Source organism: Hyperolius riggenbachi, chromosome 7 (genome assembly GCF_040937935.1).
Source record: "Hyperolius riggenbachi isolate aHypRig1 chromosome 7, aHypRig1.pri, whole genome shotgun sequence".
Taxonomy (NCBI): Eukaryota; Metazoa; Chordata; class Amphibia; order Anura; family Hyperoliidae; genus Hyperolius; species Hyperolius riggenbachi.
In genome coordinates this window covers 42,354,325-42,379,708 of record NC_090652.1, presented here as the reverse complement: position 1 = coordinate 42,379,708, position 25,384 = coordinate 42,354,325, and the positions used below count along the sequence as shown (strand labels likewise).

General features: G+C 43.2%; 1 protein-coding gene across 1 annotated transcript in view; it reads left to right on the top strand.

Annotated features, from left to right (window-relative positions):
* LOC137525991 (guanylate-binding protein 7-like) overlaps positions 1 to 25,384 on the top strand; it is a 91,457-nt gene that overhangs the window by 35,182 nt on the left and 30,891 nt on the right. Inside the window, exons 8-9 of the mRNA XM_068247200.1 lie at positions 12,380 to 12,473; positions 19,418 to 19,519. Coding sequence (XP_068103301.1) covers positions 12,380 to 12,473; positions 19,418 to 19,519 — 196 coding nt within the window. The remainder of the gene's footprint in view (positions 1 to 12,379; positions 12,474 to 19,417; positions 19,520 to 25,384) is intronic.

Below are 25,384 nucleotides of genomic sequence, written 5' to 3'. Positions count from 1 at the left end.
TGTTTGGATTTGTCTGAGGCAAGCGAAGCTGGGCAGGATGATTACGATGATGACGATAATAAGGATCCTCTGTATGTTCCCAGAGGAGATGAAGAGGGGGACAGTTCAGAGGGGGAGTCAGAGAGTAGTAGGAGGAGAGAAGTTGCTGAAAGAAGCTGGGGCAGCTCTTCGTCAGAAACAGCTGGTGGCAGTGTCCGGCACCATGTATCGCCACCTATGTACAGCCAGCCGACTTGCCCTTCAGCATCAGCTGCTGAGGTCCCCATAGTGCCCACATCCCAGGGTGGCTCAGCGGTGTGGAAATGTTTTAATGTGTGTGCCTCAGATCGGACCAAAGCCATCTGTTCGCTCTGCCAACAAAAATTGAGCCGTGGAAAGGCCAACACTCACGTAGGGACAAGTGCCTTACGAAGGCACCTGGAGAAAAGGCACAAACAGCAATGGGATGGCCACCTGAGCAAAAGCAGCAGCAGCACACAAAAGCAAAGCCACCCTCCTTCTCCTCTTCCTCCTCCATCAGGTGCATTATCTGCTTCTGCCGCTTTCTCCCTTGCACCTTCACAGGCACCCTCCTCCACTCCGCCTCTGCCCTTGAGCGGTTCCTGCTCCTCTGCCCACAGCAGCAGTCAGGTGTCCGTGAAGGAAATGTTTGAGCGGAAGAAGCCAATTTCGGCCAGTCACCCCCTTGCCCGGCGTCTGACAGCTGGCGTGGCGGAACTGTTAGCTCGGCAGCTGTTACCATACTGGCTGGTGGACTCTGAGGCCTTCCGTAAATTTGTGGCCATCGGAACAGCGCAGTGGAAGATGCCAGGCCGCACTTATTTTTCGAGAAAGGCCATACCCCAACTGTACCGTGAAGTTGAGAGGCAAGTGGTGTCATCTCTTGCGAAGAGCGTTGGGTCAAGGGTACACCTGACCACGGATGCCTGGTCTGCCAAGCACGGGCAGGGCCGCTACATTACCTACACAGCCCATTGGGTGAACCTGGTGGTGAACGATGGCAAGCAGGGCGCAGCGGACCAAATTGTGACACCTCCACGGCTTGCAGGCAGGCCTCCTGCCACCTCCTCTCCTCCTGCTACATGCTCTTTGCTGTCCTCCTCCTCCTTGGCTGAGTGGCAGTTCTCCTCTCCAGCTACACAGCCCCAGCTCCTCAGGGCCTATGCTGCATGCCAGGTACGACGCTGTCACGCCATCTTAGACATGGCTTGTCTCAAAGCGGAGAGTCACACTGGAGCAGCTCTCCTGGCTGCTCTTAAGAAACAGGTGGATGAGTGGCTGACCCCGCACCACCTGGAGATAGGCAACGTGGTGTGCGACAACGGCAGCAATCTGCTTGCCGCTTTGCATATGGGGAAGCTGACACACATACCCTGCATGGCACATGTCATGAATCTAGTGGTTCAAAGATTTGTGGCAAAGTACCCTGGCTTAGCGAATGTCCTGAAGCAGGCCAGGAAGTTCTGTGGGCATTTGAGGCAGTCTTACACAGCCATGGCATGCTTTGCGGAAATTCAGCGCAAAAACAACATGCCGGTGAGACGCCTCATTTGCGATAGCCCAACTCGCTGGAACTCGACCCTGCTCATGTTCTCCCGCCTGCTAGAACAGAAGAAAGCCGTGACCCACTACCTCTACAACTACAGTAGAATGAAACAGTCTGGGAAGATGGGGATGTTCTGGCCCGACAACTGGACACTGATGGAAAATGCATGCAGGCTCATGCGGCCGTTTGAGGAGGTGACCAACCTGGTGAGCCGCAGTGAGGGCACCATCAGTGACTTAATTCCCTACGCTTACTTCTTGGAGCGTGCTGTGCGTAGAGTGGCGGATGAAGCTGTGAATGAGCGTGACCAGGAACCGTTACGGCAGGAACAGGCATGGGACCAATTTTCATCAGACCCAGCTGTTTCCTCAACACCTGCGGCAGCACAGAGGGGGGAGGAGGAGGAAGAAGAGAAGTCGTGTGCAGAAGACGAGTCAGACTCAGAGGATGATGAGCAAGGTGTTTCTTTGGGGGAGGAGGAGGAGGAGGAGGAGGGGACAGCGGCAGGAGAACAACCTCAGCAGGCATCGCAAGGGGCTTGTGCTGCTCAGCCTTCCTGTGGTATTGTTCGCGGCTGGGGGGAGGAGGTTGACTTACCTGACGTAACTGAGGAAGAGCAAGAGGAGATGGAGGGTACTGGATCAGACTTTGTGCAGATGTCGTCTTTTATGCTGTCCTGCCTGTTGAGGGACCCCCGTATAAAAAACCTCAAGGGGAATGAGCTGTACTGGGTGGCCACACTACTAGACCCTCGGTACAGGCACAAAGTGGCGGACCTGTTACCAACTCACGGGAAGGTGGAAAGGATGCAGCACATGCAGAACCAGCTGTCAACTATGCTTTACAATGCCTTTAAGGGTGATGTGACGGCACAACGCCAGCAAGGTACCACTGCCACAAATCCTCCTCCCGTGTCCACGCAGTCAAAGACAGGACGCTCCAGCGATCTCATGGTGATGTCGGACATGCGGACGTTCTTTAGTCCAACGCCTCGCCGTAGCCCTTCCGGATCCACCCTCCACCAACGCCTGGAACGGCAGGTAGCCGACTACCTGGCCTTAAGTGTGGATGTAGACACTGCTGTGAACAGCGATGACGAACCCTTGAACTACTGGGTGCGCAGGCTTGACCTGTGGCCAGAGCTGTCCCAATTTGCCATCCAACTTCTCTCCTGCCCTGCCGCAAGCGTCCTGTCAGAAAGGACCTTCAGCGCAGCTGGAGGCATTGTCACAGAGAAGAGAAGTCGCCTAAGTTACAAAAGTGTTAAGTACCTCACCTTTATCAAAATGAATGAGGCATGGACCCCGGAGGGCTGCTGCCCGCCCCAAGACTAAGTCAGTCCCCGCACACACAGCATCTCTGCCTGCACGCCGTGTGACTGGCTGCCTGGCCTGCCCCAAGAAGGCTAAGTCGCTCCCAGTCCCTCCACACAGCATGTCTGCCTGCAGGCCACTTGACTACCTTCTCCGCCACCACCAACAGGGTCCGGGACTCCAGGCGGATTGCTGAATTTTTAGGCCGCTGCTAGCAGCGGCCGCTGTAATAATTTTTCTGGTGCGTGTACATGACTGCCTAATTTTTCTGGCTGCACTGCGGGCAGCTGCAACAACAAAAGAAAAGGCATGTACATGCGCCCATTCCCCTTCGTGATCATTACCTTGCCGTGGTGAAGGGGCTTGCGTATCACAATGAAGCAATGACCGGCGCCTAGATGAGTGTCTCGGGGGGCACACCCACGATAATAAGGTCGTTGCCTCATTGTGGTCAGACCAAATTTGATCAGCTGGACAGTCACTGTTCTGTCATTCAGCTACATCAGCCAGGCGACCATATGGGCTGTAAAGCCACCAAAACCTGAACTCTCGCCATGGTGCGCACCAGTCCAGCATGGCCGTCACTACACAAACAGCTGTTTGCGGTGCGTTACACGGTGAGTTTGGTGTGTCAGTGTGAAGCAGTACCTTAATTACACTACCTGATTGATGTATACACATGCAAGATGTTTGAAAGCACGTTAGGCCTGCAATTTAGCATTCAATGTGATTTCTGCCCTTAAAACGCTGCTTTGCGTCACATCCAGATTTTTCCTCGGGACTTTTGGCATGTATCCCACTCTGCCATGCCCCCCTCCAGGTGTTAGACCCCTTGAAACATCTTTTCCATTACTTTTGTGGCCAGCATAATTTTTTTTTTTTTCAAAGTTCGCATCCCCATTGAAGTCTATTGCGGTTCGCGAACTTTTCCACGAACCGAACGTTCCGCGGAAGTTCGCGAACCCGGTTCGCGAACCGAAAATCGGAGGTTCGGCCCAACTCTAGTGGTCAGATGGACCCTTGAGCCAGCGGAAGACAAACCAAGTCGAAAGCATTTGCCAAGAATGTTTTACGGAGGGCAAGTTTTTTTGCCCTTTTTTTAAATTTTTTGAAAATGATAGATGGTTGTATTTTTAAATTGTTTGAAAGTTTAGATGGTTGTATTTTTAAATTGTTTGAAAGTTTAGATGGTTGTATTTTTAAATTGTTTGAAAGTTTAGATGGTTGTATTTTTAAATTGTTTAAAAGTGTATCCATTCAAGTGCAAGTTATGCACTGACTGCCAGGTATAATGTGCAGTCACAGATGCAGTGAAAGGTATGCAGTGACTGCAAACAGCCGTTCGTGTAGTGACGGCCGTGCTGGACTGGTGCGCACCATGACGAGAGTGCAGGTGATGGTGGCTTTTCAGCCCATATGCTCGCCCGGCTGATGTAGCTGAATGACAGAACAGTGACTGTCCAGCTGATCAAATTTGGTCTGACCACAATGAAGCAACGACCTTATTATCTTTTGTGTGCCACCCCCACCCGAGACACTCAAATAGCCGGCGGTCATTGCTTCATTGTGATGCGCAAGCCCCTTCACCGCGGCAAGGTAATGATCACGAAGGGGGATGGGCACATGTACACGCACCAGAAAAATTAGTGTAGCGGCCGTTGCTAGCAGCGGCCTTAAAAATTCAGGAATCCGCCTAGAGTCCTGGACCCTGTTGGTAGTGGCGGAGAAGGCAGTCAAGCGGCCTGCAGGCAGAGATGCTGTGTGTGGGGACTGACTTAGTCTTCGGTCGTGCAGTAGCCCTCCGTGATCCATTCCTCATTCATTTTGATAAAGGTCAGGTACTGAACACTGTCGTGACTTAGGCGACTTCTCTTCTCAGTAACTATGCCTCCAGCTGCACTGAAGGTCCTTTCTGACAGGACGCTTGCAGCAGGGCAAGAGAGATGTTGTATGGCAAATTGGGACAGCTCTGGCCACAGGTCAAGCCTGCGCAACCAGTAGTCCAAGGGTTCATTGTCGCTTTTTGCAGAGTCTACATCCACACTCAAGGCCAGGTAGTCGGCTACCTGCCGGTCCAGGTGTTGGTGAAGGGTGGATCCGGAAGGACTATGGTGAGGAGTTGGACTAAAGAACGTCCGCATGTCCGACATCACCCTGAGATCGCTGGAGCATCCTGTTCTTGCCTGCGTGGACTTGGGAGGAGGAGGGTTACTGCCAGTGGTACCTTGATTGCGTTGTGCAGCCACATCACCCTTAAATGCATTGTAAAGCATCATCGACAGCTTGTTCTGCAAGTGCTGCATCCTTTCCGCCTTTTGTTGAGTTGCTAAGAGGTCCGCCACTTTGTGCCTGTACCGAGGGTCTAGTAGCGTGGCCACCCAGTACAGGTCATTCGTCTTCAGTTTTTTGATATGGAGGTCCCTCAACAGGCTGGACAACATGAAAGAGGACATCTGCACAAAGCTGGATGCAGACGTACTCTCCATCTCCTCTTGCTCTTCCTCAGTGACGGGACGCAACTCCTCTTCCTCCCCCCAGCCACGAACAATACCACGGGAACGTGGAGCAGCAGAAGCCCCCTGTGATGGCTGCCGCGGTTGTTCTCCTTCCGCCGCCTCTTCCTCCTCCACAGAAAATCCTTCCTCTTCATCACCATCATCAGAGTCTGACTCCTCTCCTTCCCCACATGACTCCTCTTCTTCCTCCTCCTCCCCCCTCTGTGCTGCCGCAGGTGTTGTGGAAACATCGGGTTCGTGTGTAAATGGCTCCCACGACTCCTGCTGCCCTAACTCTTCTTGTTCACGCTCCTCCACAGCTGTATCCACCACTCTACGCACGGCACGCTCCAGGAAGTAGGCGTAGGGGATCAAGTCGCTGATGGTGCCCTCATCGCGACTCACCAGTTTGGTCACCTCCTCAAAGGGCTCCATGACCCTGCATGCATTTCACATCAGTGTCCAGTTGTTGGGCCACAACATCCCCATCCTCCCAGATTGTGTCCTTGTACTGTAATGATGCAGGTACTGGGTGACGGCTTTCTCCTGGTCTAGCAGGCGAGAGAACATCAGCAGGGTGGAATTCCAGCGAGTCGGGCTATCGCAAATCAGGCGTCTCGCCGGCAAGTTGATTCTACGCTGAATCTCCGCAAAGCGTGCCATGGCCTTGTAAGATCGCCTGAAATGCCCACACAACTTCCTGGCCTGCTTCAGGACGTCCTCTAAGCCTGGCTACTTGGACACAAATTTTTGCATGACCAGATTAAGCACATGTGCCATGCAGGGTATGTGTGTCAGCTTTCCCAAATTCAATGCAGCAATGAGATTGCTACCATTGTCACACACCACGTTGCTGATCTCAAGCTTGTGCGGGGTCAGCCATTGCTCCACCTGTTTGTTAAGAACAGCCAGGAGAGCTGCTCCAGTGTGACTCTCCGCTTTTAGGCAAGACATGTCTAACACTGCATGACACCGTCGCACCTGGCATGCAGCATAGGCCCTGGGGTGCTGGGGCTGTGTAGCTGGAGAGGAGATGGTGGCACCAGCCAAGGAGGAGGAGGAGGAGGATGATGACAGCGATGCGGTGATAGCAGGTAGAGAGGAGGTGGCTGGAGGCCTGCCTGCAAGCCGTGGAGGTGTGACAAGTCAGTCCTCTGCGCAGCCACGTACTCCCTGCTTGCTGCCATCGGTCACCAGGTTGACCCAATGGGCTGTGTATGTAATGTAGTGGCCCTGCCCGTGCTTGGCAGACCAGGCATCCGTGGTCAGGTGGACCCTTGACCCAACGCTGTGTGCCAGAGATGACACCACTTGCCTCTCAACTGCACGGTACAGTTTGGGTATGGCCTTTTGTGAAAAATAATTGTGGCCTGGTATCTTCCACTGCGGTGTACCAATGGCCACAAACTTACGGAAAGCCTCCGACTCCACCAGCTTGTATGGTAATAGCTGGCGAGCTAATAGCCAGCTGTCAGATGCCGGGCAAGAGGGTGACTGGCAGACATTTGCTTCTTCCGCTCAAATACTTCCTTCACGGACAGCTGGGTACTGCTGTGGGCGGAGGAGAAGGAACCGCTGAAGGGAAGAGGCGGTGTGGAGGAGGGTGGCTGTGAAGGTGCAAGGGAGAAAGTGGATGAAGACGATGCACCTGAAGGAGGAAGAGGAGAAGGAGGGTGGCTTGTCTTTTGAGGGGTGTTGCTTTTCCTCAGGTGTTCTTGCCATAGCTGTTTGTGCCTTCTCTCCAGGTGCCTTCGTAAGGCACTTGTCCCTACGTGAGAGTTGGCCTTTCCACGGCTCAATTTTTGCTGGCAGAGACAACAGATGGCTTTGCTCCGATCTGAGACACACACGTTAAAAAATTTCCAAACCGCTGAGCCCCCCTGGGCTGATGGCGCTACGGTGGCATCAGCAGCTGACGTTGAAGGGCGTGTTGGCTGTCTGGCCATAGCTGGCGATACATGGCGCCGGACACTGCCCCCAGCTGTTTCTGAGGACGAGCTCCCTCTGCTTCTATGACATGGAGTCGTCTCCTCCTAGTCCTCTCTGAATCCTCCTCTGAACTGTCCCCCTGGTCATCTCCTCTACCGGGAACATATGTGGTATCCGTATAATCGTCATCATAATCCTCCTGGCCAGCTGCGCTTTCCTCAGAAACCTCCTCAACTGCACCAACTTCAGGTGGTCCATCATCCACATCCACACACGATACGTCCATACTATCGCCACCTAACTCAGACGTAGGAGGTGGTGTACCTGCGCCTTCTTCTTGTTGTTGCAGTAGTGGCTGTGAATCGGTGATTTCACCACCACCACCACCAAATAACTCCTGCGAAGTGTCAAATGCAGCGGATGTGGTGCTTGTTGTAGTGCTGGTGGCTGCAGGAGATGAGGTGTTCTGTGTTAAATACTCAATCACCTCCTCACGATTTTGGGAAGTGATGGCACGTGCCTTCTTCTGAGCACTGTATTTTGGGGCAGGTCCGCACAAAATCACAGCAACACCACCTCGCACAGACCTGCCGGTGCCTGGTGGCCTTCCTCTGGGTCTGCCTCTACCTCTTCCTCTACCTGGTTTGTCCATTTTGTCCATCTCGGGTGGATGCTAGGTATATGCAGTGAGCTGGGTTTACTCAACACAACAGGTAGTTATGTGCACTGATGAGGTGGGTTAAGTAAACGCAACAGGTAGTAGGTATATGCAGTGAGCTGGGTTCACTCAACACAACAGGTAGTAGGTATATGCAGTGAGCTGGGTTCACTCAACACAACAGGTAGTAGGTATATGCAGTGAGCTGGGTTCACCCAACACAACAGGTAGTTATGTGCAGTGATGAGGTGGGTTAAGTAAACACAACAGGTAGTAGGTATATGCAGTGAGCTGGGTTCACTCAACACAACAGGTACTAGGTATATGCAGTGAGCTGGGTTCACTCAACACTACAGGTAGTTATGTGCAGTGATGAGGTGGGTTAAGTAAACAAAACAGGTAGTAGGTATATGCAGTGAGCTGGGTTCACTCAACACAACAGGTAGTAGGTATATGCAGTGAGCTGGGTTCACTCAACACTACAGGTAGTAGGTATATGCAGTGAGCTGGGTTCACTCAACACAACAGATAGTAGGTATATGCAGTGAGCTGGGTTCACGCAACACTACAGGTAGTTATGTGCAGTGATGAGGTGGGTTAAGTAAACACAACAGGTAGAAGGTATATGCAGTGAGCTGGGTTCACTCAACACAACAGGTAGTAGGTGTATGCAGTGAGCTGGGTTCACTCAACACTACAGGTAGTTATGTGCAGTGATGAGGTGGGTTAAGTAAACACAACAGGTAGTAGGTATATGCAGTGAGCTGGGTTCACTCAACACAACCGGTAGTAGGTATATGCAGTGAGCTGGGTTCACTCAACACAACAGGTAGTTATGTGCAGTGATGAGGTGGGTTAAGTAAACACAACAGGTAGTAGGTATATGCAGTGAGCTGGATGCACTCAACACAACAGGTAGTAGGTATATGCAGTGAGCTGGGTTCACTCAACACTACAGGTAGTTATGTGCAGTGATGAGGTGGGTTAAGTAAACACAACAGGTAGTAGTAGGATGCAGTGAGCTGGATTCACTCAACACAAAGCTAGGTATATGCAGTGATGAGGTGGGTTAAGTAAACACAACATGTACTGGGTATATGCAGTACTGGGTAGTACAATGTGCAGCTCCCTGTCACACACATAGGCAGTCAGTCACTGAATGTGCTGGGCTGCTGCTGGGAGTGGCACACTCACACTATCAATTAGCAAGGCTGTGCATGCAACAAAAGTGTCAGTTTGACACACAGTAAAAAAAAAAGTACAGGATGAGCTCTGACAAGAGCTAGGGTGCTATAAAAGCAATAACAATCAGCCAGGAGCAAACTAAGCAGCCAAGAACCTAACTAATCTGTCCCTAGAAGAACAAGTCTGCAGCAGCTGTATCTTTCCTCTCACTAGCAGGCACACAAGTGAGTGTAATGGCTGCCGGACCCTGCCTTATATAAGGGGGGGGGGGGGTGGGGCTCCAGGGCTTACTGTAGCCTGAATGGCTACAATGTGCCTGCTGACTGTGATGCAGAGGGTCAAAGTTGACCCTCATAGTGCATTATGGGGCGAATCGAAGTTCCGGAAAAGTTCGCCTGTCGCAGGCGAACGCGAACCCCCAATGTTCGCCTGGAACCGTTCGCTGGCGAACCGTTCGCTACATCTCTATTAGCCAATAATCTGCCTGTCTCGATATGGGAATTCTTATCAAGCAAGCATTCCACGTGAGCTAGTACAGGGCCAACTGCAGACTTGTTGACTGGCTAACCCAAGAAATGACAGTTAGATGGCTCTCAGTTGACACACCCCACTGTGGCTGCTTCATCCAAGGATTCAGCATGTGTACTGTGGTCCTGATGCATATCCAGAGTGTCAGATCACCTCAGCTGAGCACAGGTTTAGGGCATTGCTCTACTCCTTACCCATACCATTCTATCATGCACCAAGCATCATCCTTACTTAACCTACAGGCTAGTAATGTGTCTGCATTACACTTGGCCCTGAACTGATCCCTGAGATATCAACTCCCGGACGGTCCCTGCAGTTTACACTACTCATGTTGTATACATACCCTAAGAACCTTCCTCGGGAGCTTAGTGGGACAGTAGGAGACACTGCTTCAGCAACACTATACACTACTTTTCTCTATTACCTTGTCCCTGTTTTTTTTTTTTTTTTTTTTTAAATAACTTAACCTTGAATACACTCCAAAAAAAATTACTAAGTCCATGTCAGTCTTTTAGAGTGATCTTCAACTTGTATCATGCTAGCAAATAGTACTATGGATGCATTGTTTTACACCCAGAAAAAAAGTCAATATGTGTAATTTGTCAGTGTGCAAAAAGGTTCTTTTTTTAGTGATCAAAATAAGGCTCTTCTGCCCAAAAACTTAGGGCTCGTTTCCACTATCGCGAATCCGCATGCGTCTAACGCATGCAGATTCGCACATGTAATGCAAGTGGATGGGCCTGTTTCCACTGTAGCGTTGTTGAGGTGCGTTTTTTTCAGCGGTGAAAAAACGCACAAAAGAGCCGCAGAATTCGCCTGCGAGTGGAATGCATGCGAATCGCCGCTAATGTATTTAATAGGAAATTCGCATGCTGTTTTGGTATGCGAATTTTCATGCGGATTCGCATGCGAATTCGCATGAAATCAATGGAAAAGCACACCGGCATTGCCATGGTTAAATTCGCATACATCGTCATCCATGCGAATTTTCATGCGAATTCGCACGAAAATTCGCATGCACTCGCATGCAAAATTAGCATCTGCATGCGAATTTTGCCGCAGCGATTTCGCAACGCAATAGTGGAAACGAGCCCTTAGAGCCAGAGGCAGGAGTTTTAGGCATCTGCTTGAGTTTTTCACCATTCATTGTTCCAGAAGAACATTATAAGGTCAGACACCGGTGTTGAGCAAGAAAGTAATGAAAATTGAGGATCTACAATTAGCACAAGGACTAGTCTAAAAACTGTGAGATCTGCATTTTTGCTACCTACTGTGATAGCATAAGAAAAAAATATATAATATGTTACATTTTACGTTGGAACAAATGAACATCTTATATGTATGTATTTTAATTTTTTGGGATGGTGGTTCTTTAAAGAGAATCTGTACTGTCCGATTTGTATAATAAAAACATACCAATTGAGTCACTGTGATCTCCTGGATCCCTCTTTGCCATTTCCGCCGATCCGCACAGCGATCTTGGCTTTTAATCGCCAGTTTTAGGCAGTGTTTACAAACAAAAAACATGGCCGCTAACCAGGAAGTAATGTTTGTGTATATATATATATATATATATATATATATATATATATATATATATATATATATATATATATATAATGCTACCGTATACTACAGTATACTACAAGTTTTTATTACATAGTGAATTATCTGCACTCCAGTCTGGGATTAGCATGTGACAGGCAGCAGCTCCCTCCCCACTTGGCCTCACAACACAGAAAAGCTGAAACTGAGCAGAGACCTGTCTGTGACTAATAAACGAAGCACACAGAGTCTGCAGGGGGAGTGGAGGGGGAGTGGATAACTTGTCCCTTTCACAGCAGAGGCCCTCCCTGAGTCGACAAAGCTTGACAAAGAAAATAAGATTAGATTTATTACAGAGACAGTGCAACTAGAAAAGGCTGCAGTAATCCAGACCACATTAGAACAGGTATAGGAACTTATAGGATAGAAGAAATAAGGCTGAAAATGTTATTACAAAGTCTCTTTAAAAGAGGAACTCCAGTGATACAGTAGAATGTAGAAAATTCTGCACATCCACCTTCTATATCTATATATTACTTTATATTTATATGTAGTCCCACCCTTGGAGAAGGGCTTTCGAGTTGAAAGCCACTTGAATTTGAAATTGTAATAAGGCTTGATTAAGGCAGGTTTGAGCGTGTGAGCATCCGTCAGGCTCCTATGCGGATCACTCCACTCGCACGCGACCTATTGGACGCGTTCCATGACTTACTACCGCACTTCCTCCTTGAAGGAGGAAGTGCATCCCATAGGTCGCGTGTGAGTGATATGCATAGGAGCCCAACTGACTTCTGGTTAAGTAACCCCTCGTCTTCCATGCTCACACCTGCCTTAATCAAGCCACATTAAAATTTCAAATTCAAGCAGCTTTCAACTCGAAAGCCCATCTCTGCCCTCCTCCCAAAGACATTTAGCCTAGGATGATTAGATATGCTGAATACTCAGGTATTATTTTTGCTGGCTTTGAAACACAAAGTAAACTGATATTCCCCAGTGATGCACCCGCCAACAGTAAAGATGTTGTCACCTGTGCATTATATAAGGTAAAGTTCTTCATTAAGCTTTAAAGATAAGACTTTACACATTATTAAAAATGAGTTACAGCACAATGCTGCTTTATGAATAAACCCATATGTGAATCTTTGTTACGGTAATCATTCACTTTAATTCTTTCTTACAGCTTCATGACATTTATAAGCTGTTGCAGGAATGCAGCGAGGTCAATCAAGATACCGCTTTCAAATTGGCCTCTACTTTAATTAATGTAAAGACAGGTAATGACCAAGCCACAGTGCTGTATATGTAAAAGAACACATTCATATAGCAAAAAGTTCCCTCTAATGTGATGTATCTTGTCTACATTAATTTTATTCTGTTGCCTCAAAATAGGTTTGTTCTACAGTCTTGACTTTTGACATCAGCCTTCAGTTTCCATGATTCTCTCTACAGACTCTTGTTTTCCTTTTCAGTGCTCACCGTTTTAGACAACCATCAGATTTCTGTGGGGAAATTATTTTTTTTTACGTTGTTAAGATGGTGGCCAGCACAAGCCCCTTTACCATTTTGGTAAATGCATTTTGGTGATAGGACTATAAATAGGAACTTTTTATTGGGGACAGACTGCAAAAATAGATAGAGCTCCTCCATTCCTAATGTCACATACATTGACACATTTCAAGACAAAGCTTGGGGCTATAAATGTATTATAAAACCCACAGGGAAACAAATATTATGCTTTTGAGACCTGAAGTTCCAACATAAAGCTCATTGTTTTTTTTTATTAAGGATGAGGGAGCAAACTTTTCCATTTTTCTTAGCGAGTTTTCTTGTACAATTGGCAGCCAATTCAAACCATGAAGCACAGTTAGGTGATAACAAGGCTCTTCCATAAAAAAAGTTTAGAAAATAGGAGTAGAATTATTGTAAATAGAAGTAAAAATGTTAGTATGATCTTTCAGTTAATTTTGGCCCGTAATAGCAATCAAATTCTTAATACGATTACACAAAAAATTGTGTAATTTTTGCAATTACAGCCATACGTAATTATGATTTGGACATTCAATTGATTTCATAACAATTTGCAATTACTCGTAATTTCACTTAATATTTGTATAATTTGTTGCTGACTTTAGCGGTTAATAGCAAAGCCCCCATACATGCTATTGGCAGCAAAATTGCGATTAGTGGGAACAAGGCAAATAATTGATCTTACAGTTTTTAAGAAAATCAATTTTAAAAATAAAAGGAAACAGTTTTTAAACACAGAAAAATGACAGTTTAAAAAAATATTTTTGTTTGCATTTTTAAAATCAATTTCTTCAAAAACTACAAGGTCTATTTAAAAAAAAAAATGTTGTTTTATTCCCACTATTTTTAACATACATGGCAATTTTGGCGATAATAACTTTGCTATTTACCACTAAAATTGCCATGAAAATTATGCAAAATGTATGTGAAATTAACAAATTAAATTTATTACAATTTATTCTGAAATTTTGCATCACTTTTTTGCATCATCATTGTGGATGTGAAACTACGATTAGGCAAAATTTCTGTCCATCACTAATTGCCAGCAAATTTTAAATACAGTTAAATGAAATGCATCCTTCCTTACTTATAGGTTTTGCAGGTATACATTTATGCCTGGTAAAAGCAGTGAATTTTCCACCAGAGCAGGGCAGTACACTGTACACTGATAGCGTAATGACCAATGGGAAACCCTGGGGAAAAAGTCAATTATTTTTATGGAGATCACTGTCCAATAGAGATCCCTGTCAATTATACTGTAAGGATTTTCAGCAAAAAAAATCAATCATACATAGAAGCAGAACTGGACCTACTTAGAGGCTCATGAGGCACCAGCCTCTTGACGTAGAGTCCAACGAAGCAAAAGTCACCTTTTTGGGGGGGGGGGGGGGGGGGGATTGTTTGAGCCTTTGTAGTGCCATATCTAAGGTAAATGCTGCCATGTTGATAATGGGTGTGTGTAATGCAATGTATGTAGGAATGGAATGTTGTTATGTTGTTTTGCTTTTGCTGGAAAATTGCACTTTAGAATTTTGCTGTACAATTTCGGTTGTTACAATGACAATACACATTTCTATGTATTCTATTGTCTTTGAACACCACACCCTACATTCCTGTATTTCCATGGAACCATTTCCATTTGGCACATAAAGTTGACAGCTGATTTAAAAAATGAATACAATTAAGTATATTACCAATAGGGTTTATAAAACATAATTATATCATTATTATAAACATAACTACTATGATTGGAGTAATCACAACATCCCTTGGCAGGACTGGTGGAATAATCAGCTTGTATTTATATTCCGAAGTGGTCATTCAGAGTTATTGGTGCATATTTTGATATGATAACAATGACCACTCAGTGAACAGCAGAAAGTATCTGGTTACATTCTCCATCCTATTGCAATTTTAATTAGGCAAAAATACGAAACTTATTTTTTTACTATCTTCACTGCTCATCCTTACCTCTTTGCACTAGGATTTTCTTACAGCCATTGATGTTTTTATAGTGATAAACAGAGTTGTTTGTATTTTAGCAAAGTATTTTTGTATTTTTGAATTTATTTTTGACAAAGTCGTTTTCGCATCGAAAATGGTATTTTCGATTTTGAGAAAAGTATGGTGAAAATTTGTGAAAACATGAAAAATCTGCTATTTTACGGTGAAAACAGCACAAAATACATGATTTTCAGTGTAAAATTTCATGAAAAATGTGATTAATCACAAACTTTTTACAAAAAAAGATTTTCGGTGGCCTTTTTGCTCAAAAGTTGAATTAAGTTGGATTAAGTGTTATTTTCGTGACAATTTTATGCGTTTTTTTTTTTCTTGAGTATTTCACTCTTGCTTCAATTCCTAACTGTTTATTATCTTACCTATTTAAAGGGAACCTATAGTGAGAGTAAAGCAGAGGATGCCATTGTCATTCCATTATGCCTGTTATGCCAGTTGTCTGGCAGTCATGCTGAGCTTCTGTCTTTAGTTGTGTTTTGAGTCACACATCTGCAGGGAGCATACAGCTAGTGGAGTCACACCAGAGTCACAGCATCTGATCTGCATGCTCATTCTGGGCCAGTGACTTATTATTATTATTGATTTATAAAGCGCCAACATATTCCGTGGCGCTGTACAAAGTAAGAAACAAACATAATACAGACAATGGTGAAAACTAATATACAAGATACATAATTAGTGACAAAATAGAAGTGGTAATGACAGTGATAAAAATAACATGATGAATAAAATGTATAATGATTTCCAAGACACAAAAGGGGGAGAGAGCCCTGCCCTTGCGAGCTTACAATCTAAAGGGAATGGGGGGAAACAAGAGGAGGGGTAGTATACGATAAAATATATAAAGGCAGTGTGTTTTAGGATACCTAGTAGGAGTGCAATTTTGGTCTTAGGACAAAGAGAAGTGGCTTAGGGTAGCGCATATGCTTGTCGGAACAAATTAGTTTTTAGAGAGCTTTTAAAAGTAACAAAGGTTGGCAAGTGACGGATGTGTTGTGGGAGGAGATTCCAGAGAAGGGGTGAAGCGCGTGCAAAATCTTGTAAGCGTGAATGTGAGGAGGTGATTCTAGAGAAGGACAACAGAAGATCGTGTGCAGATCTGAGATTGCGATTGGGTTTGTATCTGGAAATGAGTGATGATATGTACCGGGGAGAGAGATTGTGGAGAGCTTTGTAGATTAGGGTTAGGAGTTTGAACTGGATCCTCTGGTTAATTGGCAGCCAGTGAAGAGCTTGACAGAGAGGGTCAGCAGAGGAAGATCGAGAAGAAAGATGAATGAGATGAGCAGCTGAGTTCAGTACCGACTGGAGCGGGGCCAGTTTGTTAGAAGGTAGTCCACAAAGTAGTACGTTGCAGTAGTCCAGACGAGAAATTATAAGAGCATGTATTAACATGTATGCACACACAAAGCGCTGCGGAATATGTTGGCGCTATATAAATAAAAAATAATAAAAATAATAATAATTTTGGTTGTGTCTTGGGCGAGAAAGGGACGGATGCGAGATATATTTTTGAGTTGGAGATGGCAGGAGCTGGTTATGGAGTTAAGATGAGGAATAAAAGAGAGAGAAGAGTCAAATATTACCCCCAAGCACCATGCTTTGGGAACTGAAGTTATGGGAGTGTTATTAACATTTATAGTTACTTCAGGCAGAGAGGTGGCCAGAGACGGTGGAAAAATTATTAGTTCCGTTTTACTCATGTTAAGTTTTAGGAAGCGAGAGGACATGAAGGAGGATATAGCAGACACAACCAAAATGTTAATACATGCTCTTATAATTTCTCGTCTGGACTACTGCAATGTACTACTTGTGGACTACCTTCTAACAAACTGGCCCCGCTCCAGTCGGTACTGAACTCAGCTGCTCGTCTCATTCATCTTTCTTCTCGATCTTCCTCAGCTGACCCTCTCTGTCAAGCACTTCACTGGCTGCCAACTAACCAGAGGATCCAGTTCAAACTCCTAACCCTAATCTACAAAGCTCTCCACAATCTCTCTCCCCGGTACATATCATCACTCATTTCCAGATACAAACCCAATCGCAATCTCAGATCTGCACACGATCTTCTGTTGTCCTCCTCTAGAATCACCTCCTCACATTCCCGCTTACAAGATTTTGCACGCGCTTCTCCCCTTCTCTGGAATCCCCTCCCACAACACATTCGTCACTCGCCAACCTTTGTTGCTTTTAAACGCTCTCTAAAAACTAATTTGTTCCGACAAGCATATGCGCTACCCTAGGCCACTTCCCTTTGTCCTAAGACCAAATTGCACTCCTACTAGGTATCCTAAAACACACTGCCTTTATATATTTTATCGTATACTACCCCTCCTCTTTTTCCCCCCATTCCCTTTAGATTGTAAGCTCGCAAGGGCAGGGCTCTCTCCCCCTTTTGTGTCTTGGAAATCATTATACATTTTATTCATCATGTTACTTTTATCACTGTCATTACCACTTCTGTATTTTGTACTCTGTATGCTGTATCATTTTTTGTATTTTGTCACTAATTATGTATCTTGTATATTAGTGTACACCATTGTCTATTATGTACCCCATGTTTGTTTCTTACTTTGTACAGCGCCACGGAATATGTTGGCGCTTTATAAATCAATAATAATAATAATAATAGCAGACAAGCAGTCAGGAACACGTTTGAGGAGGGAGTTAAGGTTTGGGCCCGAGAGGTACAGTTGCGTGTCATCTGCATACAGGTGGTATTGAAACCCGAATGAGTTGATTAATTCACCAAGACCGTGCATGTAGATGGAAAAGAGGAGGGGACCAAGGACAGAGCCTTGAGGAACCCTGACAGACAAAGCATGCGGAGAAGAGATCTGATCTGAGTAGGAGACTGTGAAGGACCTTTCAGAGAGGTAGGAAGATAACCATGTGAGAGCAAGGTCCTTTATTCCTACATTTGAAAGTATTAGTAAGAGTACTGTGTGGTCAACCGTATCGAATGCTGATGACAGATCAAGAAGGATGAGTATGGAAAACTGACCTTTGGATTTAGCTGTAAGAAGGTCATTGGCCACTTTGGTAAGTGCCGTTTCCGTGGAGTGGTTGGAGCGAAAGCCAGACTGGAACTGATCAAGTAGGGAGTTAGCTGATAAATAATGGCTTAATTCTGCATGTATGTGGCGTTCAATTAGTTTGGATGCAAATGGGAGAAGTGAGACTGGGCGGTAGTTGGCGAGTGTGGTAGGATCTAGAGATGGTTTTTTAAGTAGTGGTGTCACAACAGCCTTTTTGAGTGGCGATGGAAAGATGCCAGTGGAGAGGGACAGGTTAAAAAGCGATGTTAGTGCAGACATGAGAGATGAGGATAGCTGCAGAATGAAATGGGAGGGAATAGGATCCAAAGAACAAGTGGTTAGATTAGCTTTGGATATTATAGAGGAGAGAGAATGTTCAGAGAGTGTAGAGAAGGCAGTAAGAGAGCAGTCAATGAGAGGTGTGGAGGTGGGATTTGAGGGCTGCGTGGAGAATTCACTTCTGATTTTGTCAATTTTATCAGTGAAGTATGTTGCAAATTTTTCAGCTGATAAGCAAGATGAAGGTGGAGGGGGATGGAGAACGGAGTTGAAGGTGCTGAACAAGCGTTTTGGATTGTGTACATGGGCGGATATTAGGGAGGAAAAATAGGCCTGTTTTGCCACAGAGAGTGTGTTTCTGAATTTGTTCAAGGCCATTTTATATGAGATGAAGTCCTCATTTGTGTTACTTTTCCTCCAATGCCTTTCCGTTGCTCTAGAGCATCTTTTTAACTGTTTAGTGTCTTTAGTCATCCAGGGTTGGCGACTGACACGGTGAGGGCGGACATACACGGTGAGGGCGGACATTGACGAGGGGGGGCGAAGTCATCCATGACTTTTGCAATGGAGCTGTTGTAGTGTATAGCAGCTGAGTCTGGGTCAGTGAAGGATTGTGTGAGGAGAGGTGCCAGGGCATCAGAGACGGATTGCATGTCTAGATTGCGATAGTTTCTGCGAATATGTGACTTATACTGTTACATGCAGAGAGCATCAGTATAGAAGCCAGGTAACTCAGTATTCCTCTCAGGATCACTTTAAAGCAGCAGGGACAGTCATACTAGCCTGTAAAAAAGTAGATAAATATGTGTTCTACATACATAACATGTGTATTGTACTGTCCACGGTTTGATATCAGTAAATTTTTGCATAGTAAATAAAGAGAAAACAGTTTCAGGCATTTTCGTTTTTTTACTGCCTCTGACTGAAGCCAATCCTGATATAATTTCCTCCCTTACTCTTTTTTTTCCTCCTAGAAACTACACCGTCATATCTAGCTTGCTTTGTAAACACATGTGAGCACAGGCATAGGCTGTATTTCAGAAGCTTCTGCAGAGGGGTGAGGTGTATTTCCCTTCTCAGCCTCATGTTACACTGAACTGCCCTCAGCCAATTAGGGAGGAGCAGGAATGTAGGAGGGGTGATAACAGGCTTCCCTCTCCCCGGCAATGTACCAAATGGAACCAGGTTGGCTGATATAAGATTCATTACAACAGACACATTTATGGCTATATTGAAATGCATGCAATGCTGGGTCAGGATGTAGACTACATAATAAACATAAAGCAGTGGGTAAATGGAATTTTATTTTGTGGCTCACAAACTCGCTTTAATAATTTCATGTGCTCCTTTTTTAGGTGAAACATCTTCACCACCACTGGCCGCCTCATTCAAAGACATCAGAAATATCTTCAATAGACAGCAAGATTTTTCTGCACCAAGAAAAGCACAGGAATACAGTAAGTATTGTATGTATAATGCACACCTTTAAATCATGGATGTTTGCATATGATTATTTGTCAGATAGAAAAGGGCTGTTGATATATATTTAAAAGTGAGCTGGCATTACCATGTTTGTATTGAATTGTTAGCATACTTCAATGCTTTCAATTTGTAAAATTATTATACTTTCAATTTGTAAAATATATGTTTTTCTATTTGCTAGTACAGCCTTTTATTAGAGCCCTTAGTGATTTATCATATTGGCCTTCCAATTGATGCCAGGGAACCCCTTATGAAATAATAGGTGATGTGTGAAAAAAAAAAACATTCAAAGGCTCTGAAACAGTCTAAGATTTTATCCATTAACAGTGTTGTGCCGCACTTCACTTTACTTGGCCAGTAGGCAGTTGGAAATCAGAACCTTTGTTAACCTAATGGACCACTTCTGCCTTCATACACTAATTAGAGAAACATTGAACATTGAAGCCTGTGTTTATTCCTGGGATTAGTCCACATGAAGCAGAAAGATGCTGATCATGGTCTTTGTTCCAGTATATGTCTAGTACACCACAAAAAAAGAATAATCTGGTAAAATTCAGAAAATTATTTTTGGTATTGAAAATACCATTTTTTATTCATTTATTTAGCTTAGCCAGAGAGAAAATATTCATGAAGATGCACCCAAAATCTGCATGATAAGATTTTTTTTACAAAAATACTATATGGTGTTTTCCCAAAGTTCTCATCCTCACAAAAATAATAGCGTTGCCACAACAAACCTTTGTCGAAAGCACTAGTAATTTATTGCAAATATAAATCTAATAATTGAGTGCCCTCTTTCTTGTTAAATTACATACAGTGCAATCAGTGGAATCAAGCAAAAATATAAAGTTTGTCAACAAGTTGCACTTATTACAAATTTGCATACAACTTGCGTTTTGCATATATTGCAAAATTTAAATCTAATAAAAAAGTGCCCTTAGTCTTAATGTTACATTAACATACAATCAGTATAATGATTCAAAAACATAAGTTTGCATACATCTTGCATAATTCAGAAAAGTATAATACAGTCTGCCTTATGCATGAATTGGAAATATAAATGTAACGATAAAGTGCCTCATTCTTAATGTTTAATTGGCAATATCGTCTGATATGTGTAACTAACAATCATATTACTCACATATATTCAAGTTAAGTAGTAGCAGTAGGGTATTGTATTGTATTGTATTGTATTGTATTGTATATTCAAGTTAAGACTTTATTGTGGACATGCACAGGCCCAATGGCATCCCAAGTAATTAGCTACTTTGGACTACAAAACTAGCATTGCACTGCAAGTTAGTTTCATCTCCATTACTTATCAGACTTATCAGTTTATTATTTCAAGGTTTATTGTTTTGGGTTAATCTGAAAGATTCTACTCAAAAGACCTCTAAGTCAACAGTTGTCCATGTCCAGATTCACAGAACAGACATAACCAGTAGGACTTAAAAAATTATACAGCTTGACATATGGGGCCATAATTATAATTTTTTATCTTCAAATTAAAATAACTTCCCAGTACTTTTCAACTAAAAATGTACCGAAAAATAAATGGAAAAGTACTATCAAAATTATTTTGAGCATTTTCTTGCTTTCTGGTGGCTTAAAATGCATTTTATTGACAAATGTAAAAATATCACCCAGGAGAAAAAGATAATTGCATATGGGCCTCTATGTTTACTCTTAAACAACAAAATCACTATTTATTCAAATATAGTCATGTCATGGCATTCTGGAACAGCACAATTCTCTAAAACCTGAATTCCATCATTAATTTCTTTAGACAATTCCTTTTCCTATGTACAATCAATAATGTATATTTACTGAGAGTTCTGCACTTGCCCTCCCTTATTGTGCTGTGTCTGGCAGAGTATTTTGAATGCAATTGTTTTCTGGGGTTTCTTGGTCGAGGCCAAGGGTCTATCTTTCATGTTGCATCCTTTTGCCAGAATATTTTTCAATTGTTCTTGAGTCCTATGGGAGAAAAGCGCTTTACAAATGTTATTGTATTGTATTGTATTTACATGTATACCCCAACTGCCTGTACATTCATTAAATTGACTTTTTTATGAACTGGAACTAGGGCTTTCTTTGGGGTAGGGTGTATCTTTTGAGCATCCTCAAATATCCTAAAAAATCATGCTAGGGCTTATTTTCAGGGAGGGTCTTATTTTTAGGCAAACAGGGTATATTATGCCACTCATCTTATCATTCACACTACTCTACACTGGTATCATAGATTTACAGGGCTCGATTCACAAAGCGGTGCTAATCCAGTTAGAGACTTTAGGCGTGATAACCATTGCACCACGCTGGTGAAAAGCCAGTTTAGGCGTGATAAGTTTGGGCGTGATAAGTTTAGGCGTGATAAGTTTAGGCATGATAAGTTTAGATAAGTTTAGATTGCGTGCAAAGTCCCGCACGCAAAGCAGCACCATTAAATTCTATGCAAAGTGCACCAGACTTTGCAAAACTTTTGATCAGCTGTGCATTGCTGATCTAACCCAGTTGGTGCTTAAACTTATCACGCCTAAACTTATCACACCTAAACTTATCATGCCTAAACTTATCACCCCTAAACTTATCACACCTAAACTTATCATGCCTAAACTGAGTTTAGGCATGTTAAAGGGCTTTTCACCAGCGTGCTAACTGTTAGCACCACTTTGTGAATCAGGCCCACAGTCACTTACCTACAGATCTCCACAACAGGATATATCATATTTTCTGAGGCCTACCTTCCTGTGTGTTCTTTGCCTGTGAAAGGTCTTTGGGTTGCGGTCTTCGATCAGTGAGGACATTCTGTTCAGATGTGCTTGGTAGAAGAGATGATCTCCCTAAAGCAGTAACCATAAAATAATGATATTTCTGAATAAAAAAGAATTGGAGAGAGAGAAAATATGTCCAAAATATGTTCAAAAATATGTCCAATGGGAACAATTACAAAACTTCTAATAAATTACTTATTTTCCTCCTAATTAATAACAATAACCTTTCATCCCATTTACAAGCAAAATAATCACTCAAAGTAAGTTGTTCCTGATTAACTTTGTTTCAATATTACTTTTCTTACCTTAATTATATTGTTTTTCAATTTTTATTTTTTTTTGCTCTCTGGGAGCTTAAAAATGTATTATAGATCCTCGAACCTTTTTTGAATATTATCAGGAATAATCCTGATATCAATGGGGTGAAAATTGGGCAGAGGGAACATCGGGTAGCGGCATTCGCAGATGATCTGCTTTTTTATTTGAGGGGTCCGCATATATCCCTACCCTGCCTGATGCGGGAGTTTGAGAGGTATGGAAGATTATCAAACTTGAGGATTAATTGGGATAAATGTCAGGCCATGGGAATTAAAATAGCAACCTAAAGAAGTAAATAATATAAAAGCCAATTACCCATTTAGGTGGGAGGGGGAGGCCCTTACATACTTGGGGATTAAAATAACGGTGGATATTCAAAAAATGTACCAATTAAATTATTGTTCCCTGCTTTCTACCCTTAAAAGAAATCTCCTTAAATGGAGAAAGCTTAATCTTACAATGTTGGGCCGAATTAACACACTGAAAATGAATGCTATGCCTAGGTTTCTTTATATATGCCAGACAGTACCTATCCCTGTGCCTATGAGTCCCTCCCCGCTTATGCCAATATTAGATAACCCCGCCTTTGAACCCGGTTGCAGAAAGAATATAAAGGAGGAGGCAAGTGTTCAAATAGAGATTAGGGCTGGTGCACTACTAAACGGGAAGAATTGGAAAACACTAAATGAAATCAGAGAGGAGTTCCGAGATCTGAGACTGGATTGGTGGAGACTAATGCAGTACCATCATTTTGTTCTGACCCAGGGGAAAAAAGAGGAATTCTGTAGAGAGTTAACTAAATTTGAAAAAATATGTGCTATGAAACAAAGACCAAAAAAAGTTTTGACTATGATATATGGGGAATTTGTGAACAGGGAGGATCAGATAATCCATTATAGAGAAAAATGGCAGGAGAATTTAGAATTTACGTTCACGGATATACAATGGGGAAGAATAATAGAAAGATCATACAAAACTTCAATATCAGCAAGGATACAAGAATCCGGCTTTAAAATTCTTACACGATGGTATATGACTCCGGTCAGGCTGGGAGGGATATATGCGGACTCAGATAGGAGATGCTGGAGATGTCAGTTTGAGGAGGGAACATTTATGCATGTTTTTTGGAGCTGCTCAAGGATAAGGGGATTCTGGGTGGAAGTAAAAAAGTACATTGTAGAATTGACAGATCTAATTCCAGGAGATGATCCAGCTTTTTTCCTGCTACATCATAACGACTATGGGAGAAAGCAATATAGAAAATCAATATGCCGACACTTTTTAAATGCGGCTAGAATTATCATTGCTAGGCATTGGAAATCACATCTAGCCCCCCCTTTAATTGAGTACTTCCGGAAAATACTGTTTATTCAACGCATGGAAAAGATGATATGTACATTGAAAGGTGAAGAGGAACAATTTAAAGTGTGCTGGGAGAAGTGGGATGAATTTACCAAGACTGCGGAATATAGACAGGTAATGGGAACTGGATAAAGATGGATAAAGACAATTAAGGGGGGAAACAGACTGAGAGAGGGGACAAACATATAATACATATGAGAAAAAGAATAAAGAAAAGGAAAAGTACAGGGGAAGGTGCAGGAGGGGGAAAGGGCGAATAGAACAGCAAAATATAAAGAAGACCATGTGGGTGAGAATGAATGGAGGATGCATGAGTAATTGGGGGAAGGAAATGGGTAATTTGGGGATGTGTAAGGTTAAAAGCCCCCAGGTAAAACCTCTGAAGTGGATGATTGAGTTTAGGTTTTGAAGTTTTATGAGCAGAGGCTAAGGAGTGCAGAAGAGAATATGATAATGTATTAACCTATTGGGATATATAATGGAGTTTCGTATGTATATATATGCGATGTATGTAATATCGATAACCTATGCACCCTTTTTTTTTGCCCAGATGTTTATATATATATATAGAGAAAATGTGTATGGAAGTTTTATATGGAAAGAAAAATTTTCTAATAAATCAAGAATTTGAAAAAAAAATGTATTATAGATAAGGTGAAAACAGAGGAAAACAGGTAAAAAAGCTTTGTGAATCGTGCATGTGTTCAACTTACCATATAAATAGACAGGACTAGTTTATGTTTAACACGTTGTAAAAGCTAACTCCACTCTGGTACAAAAATCTATTTACTATTTGCCATTGCTACATGAATCCTTTTTTCAGTATTTGACAGGTTTGCAATTTTTTATTTATATTGAGAAATCTATGGAATGCAACACAGGGGAAAAACACTTGTAATTGTTTGTCATGTTTAAATTAAGTTTAATTTAAGTTTTGTATTAATATTATCATCTTATTTTTATTAAATTTTTCTAGTAGGTTTTTGAAAAGACAGGGTGAGATAGAGGTCCCTGAGAAAAGTTTGATGCCATTATATTCTATTTTCGGGTGATGTTCCCAAACATCCATGGCCCATATGCAATTCACTTTTTCTCCTTAGTTTTCTCCTAGGTGATATTTTCATACCTTATCAATAAAATGCATTTTAAGCCACCAGCAAGCAATAAAATATTCAGAATAATTTTGTCAGCCATTTTTCACCTACTTTTTAGTACTTTGTCAATTGCAGAGTGCTAAAAAGTTGTTTTAAAAGGAAGATGAAAACTTCTCTCCTATGGGAAAACTTAGGTGAAAAAGTGAATTGCATATGGGCCACTACCTGAAAGTGATGTTGGAAATCTTACTCTTGGTGGGACTATGGAATCTGTGGATTATGGGAATGAAGCAAG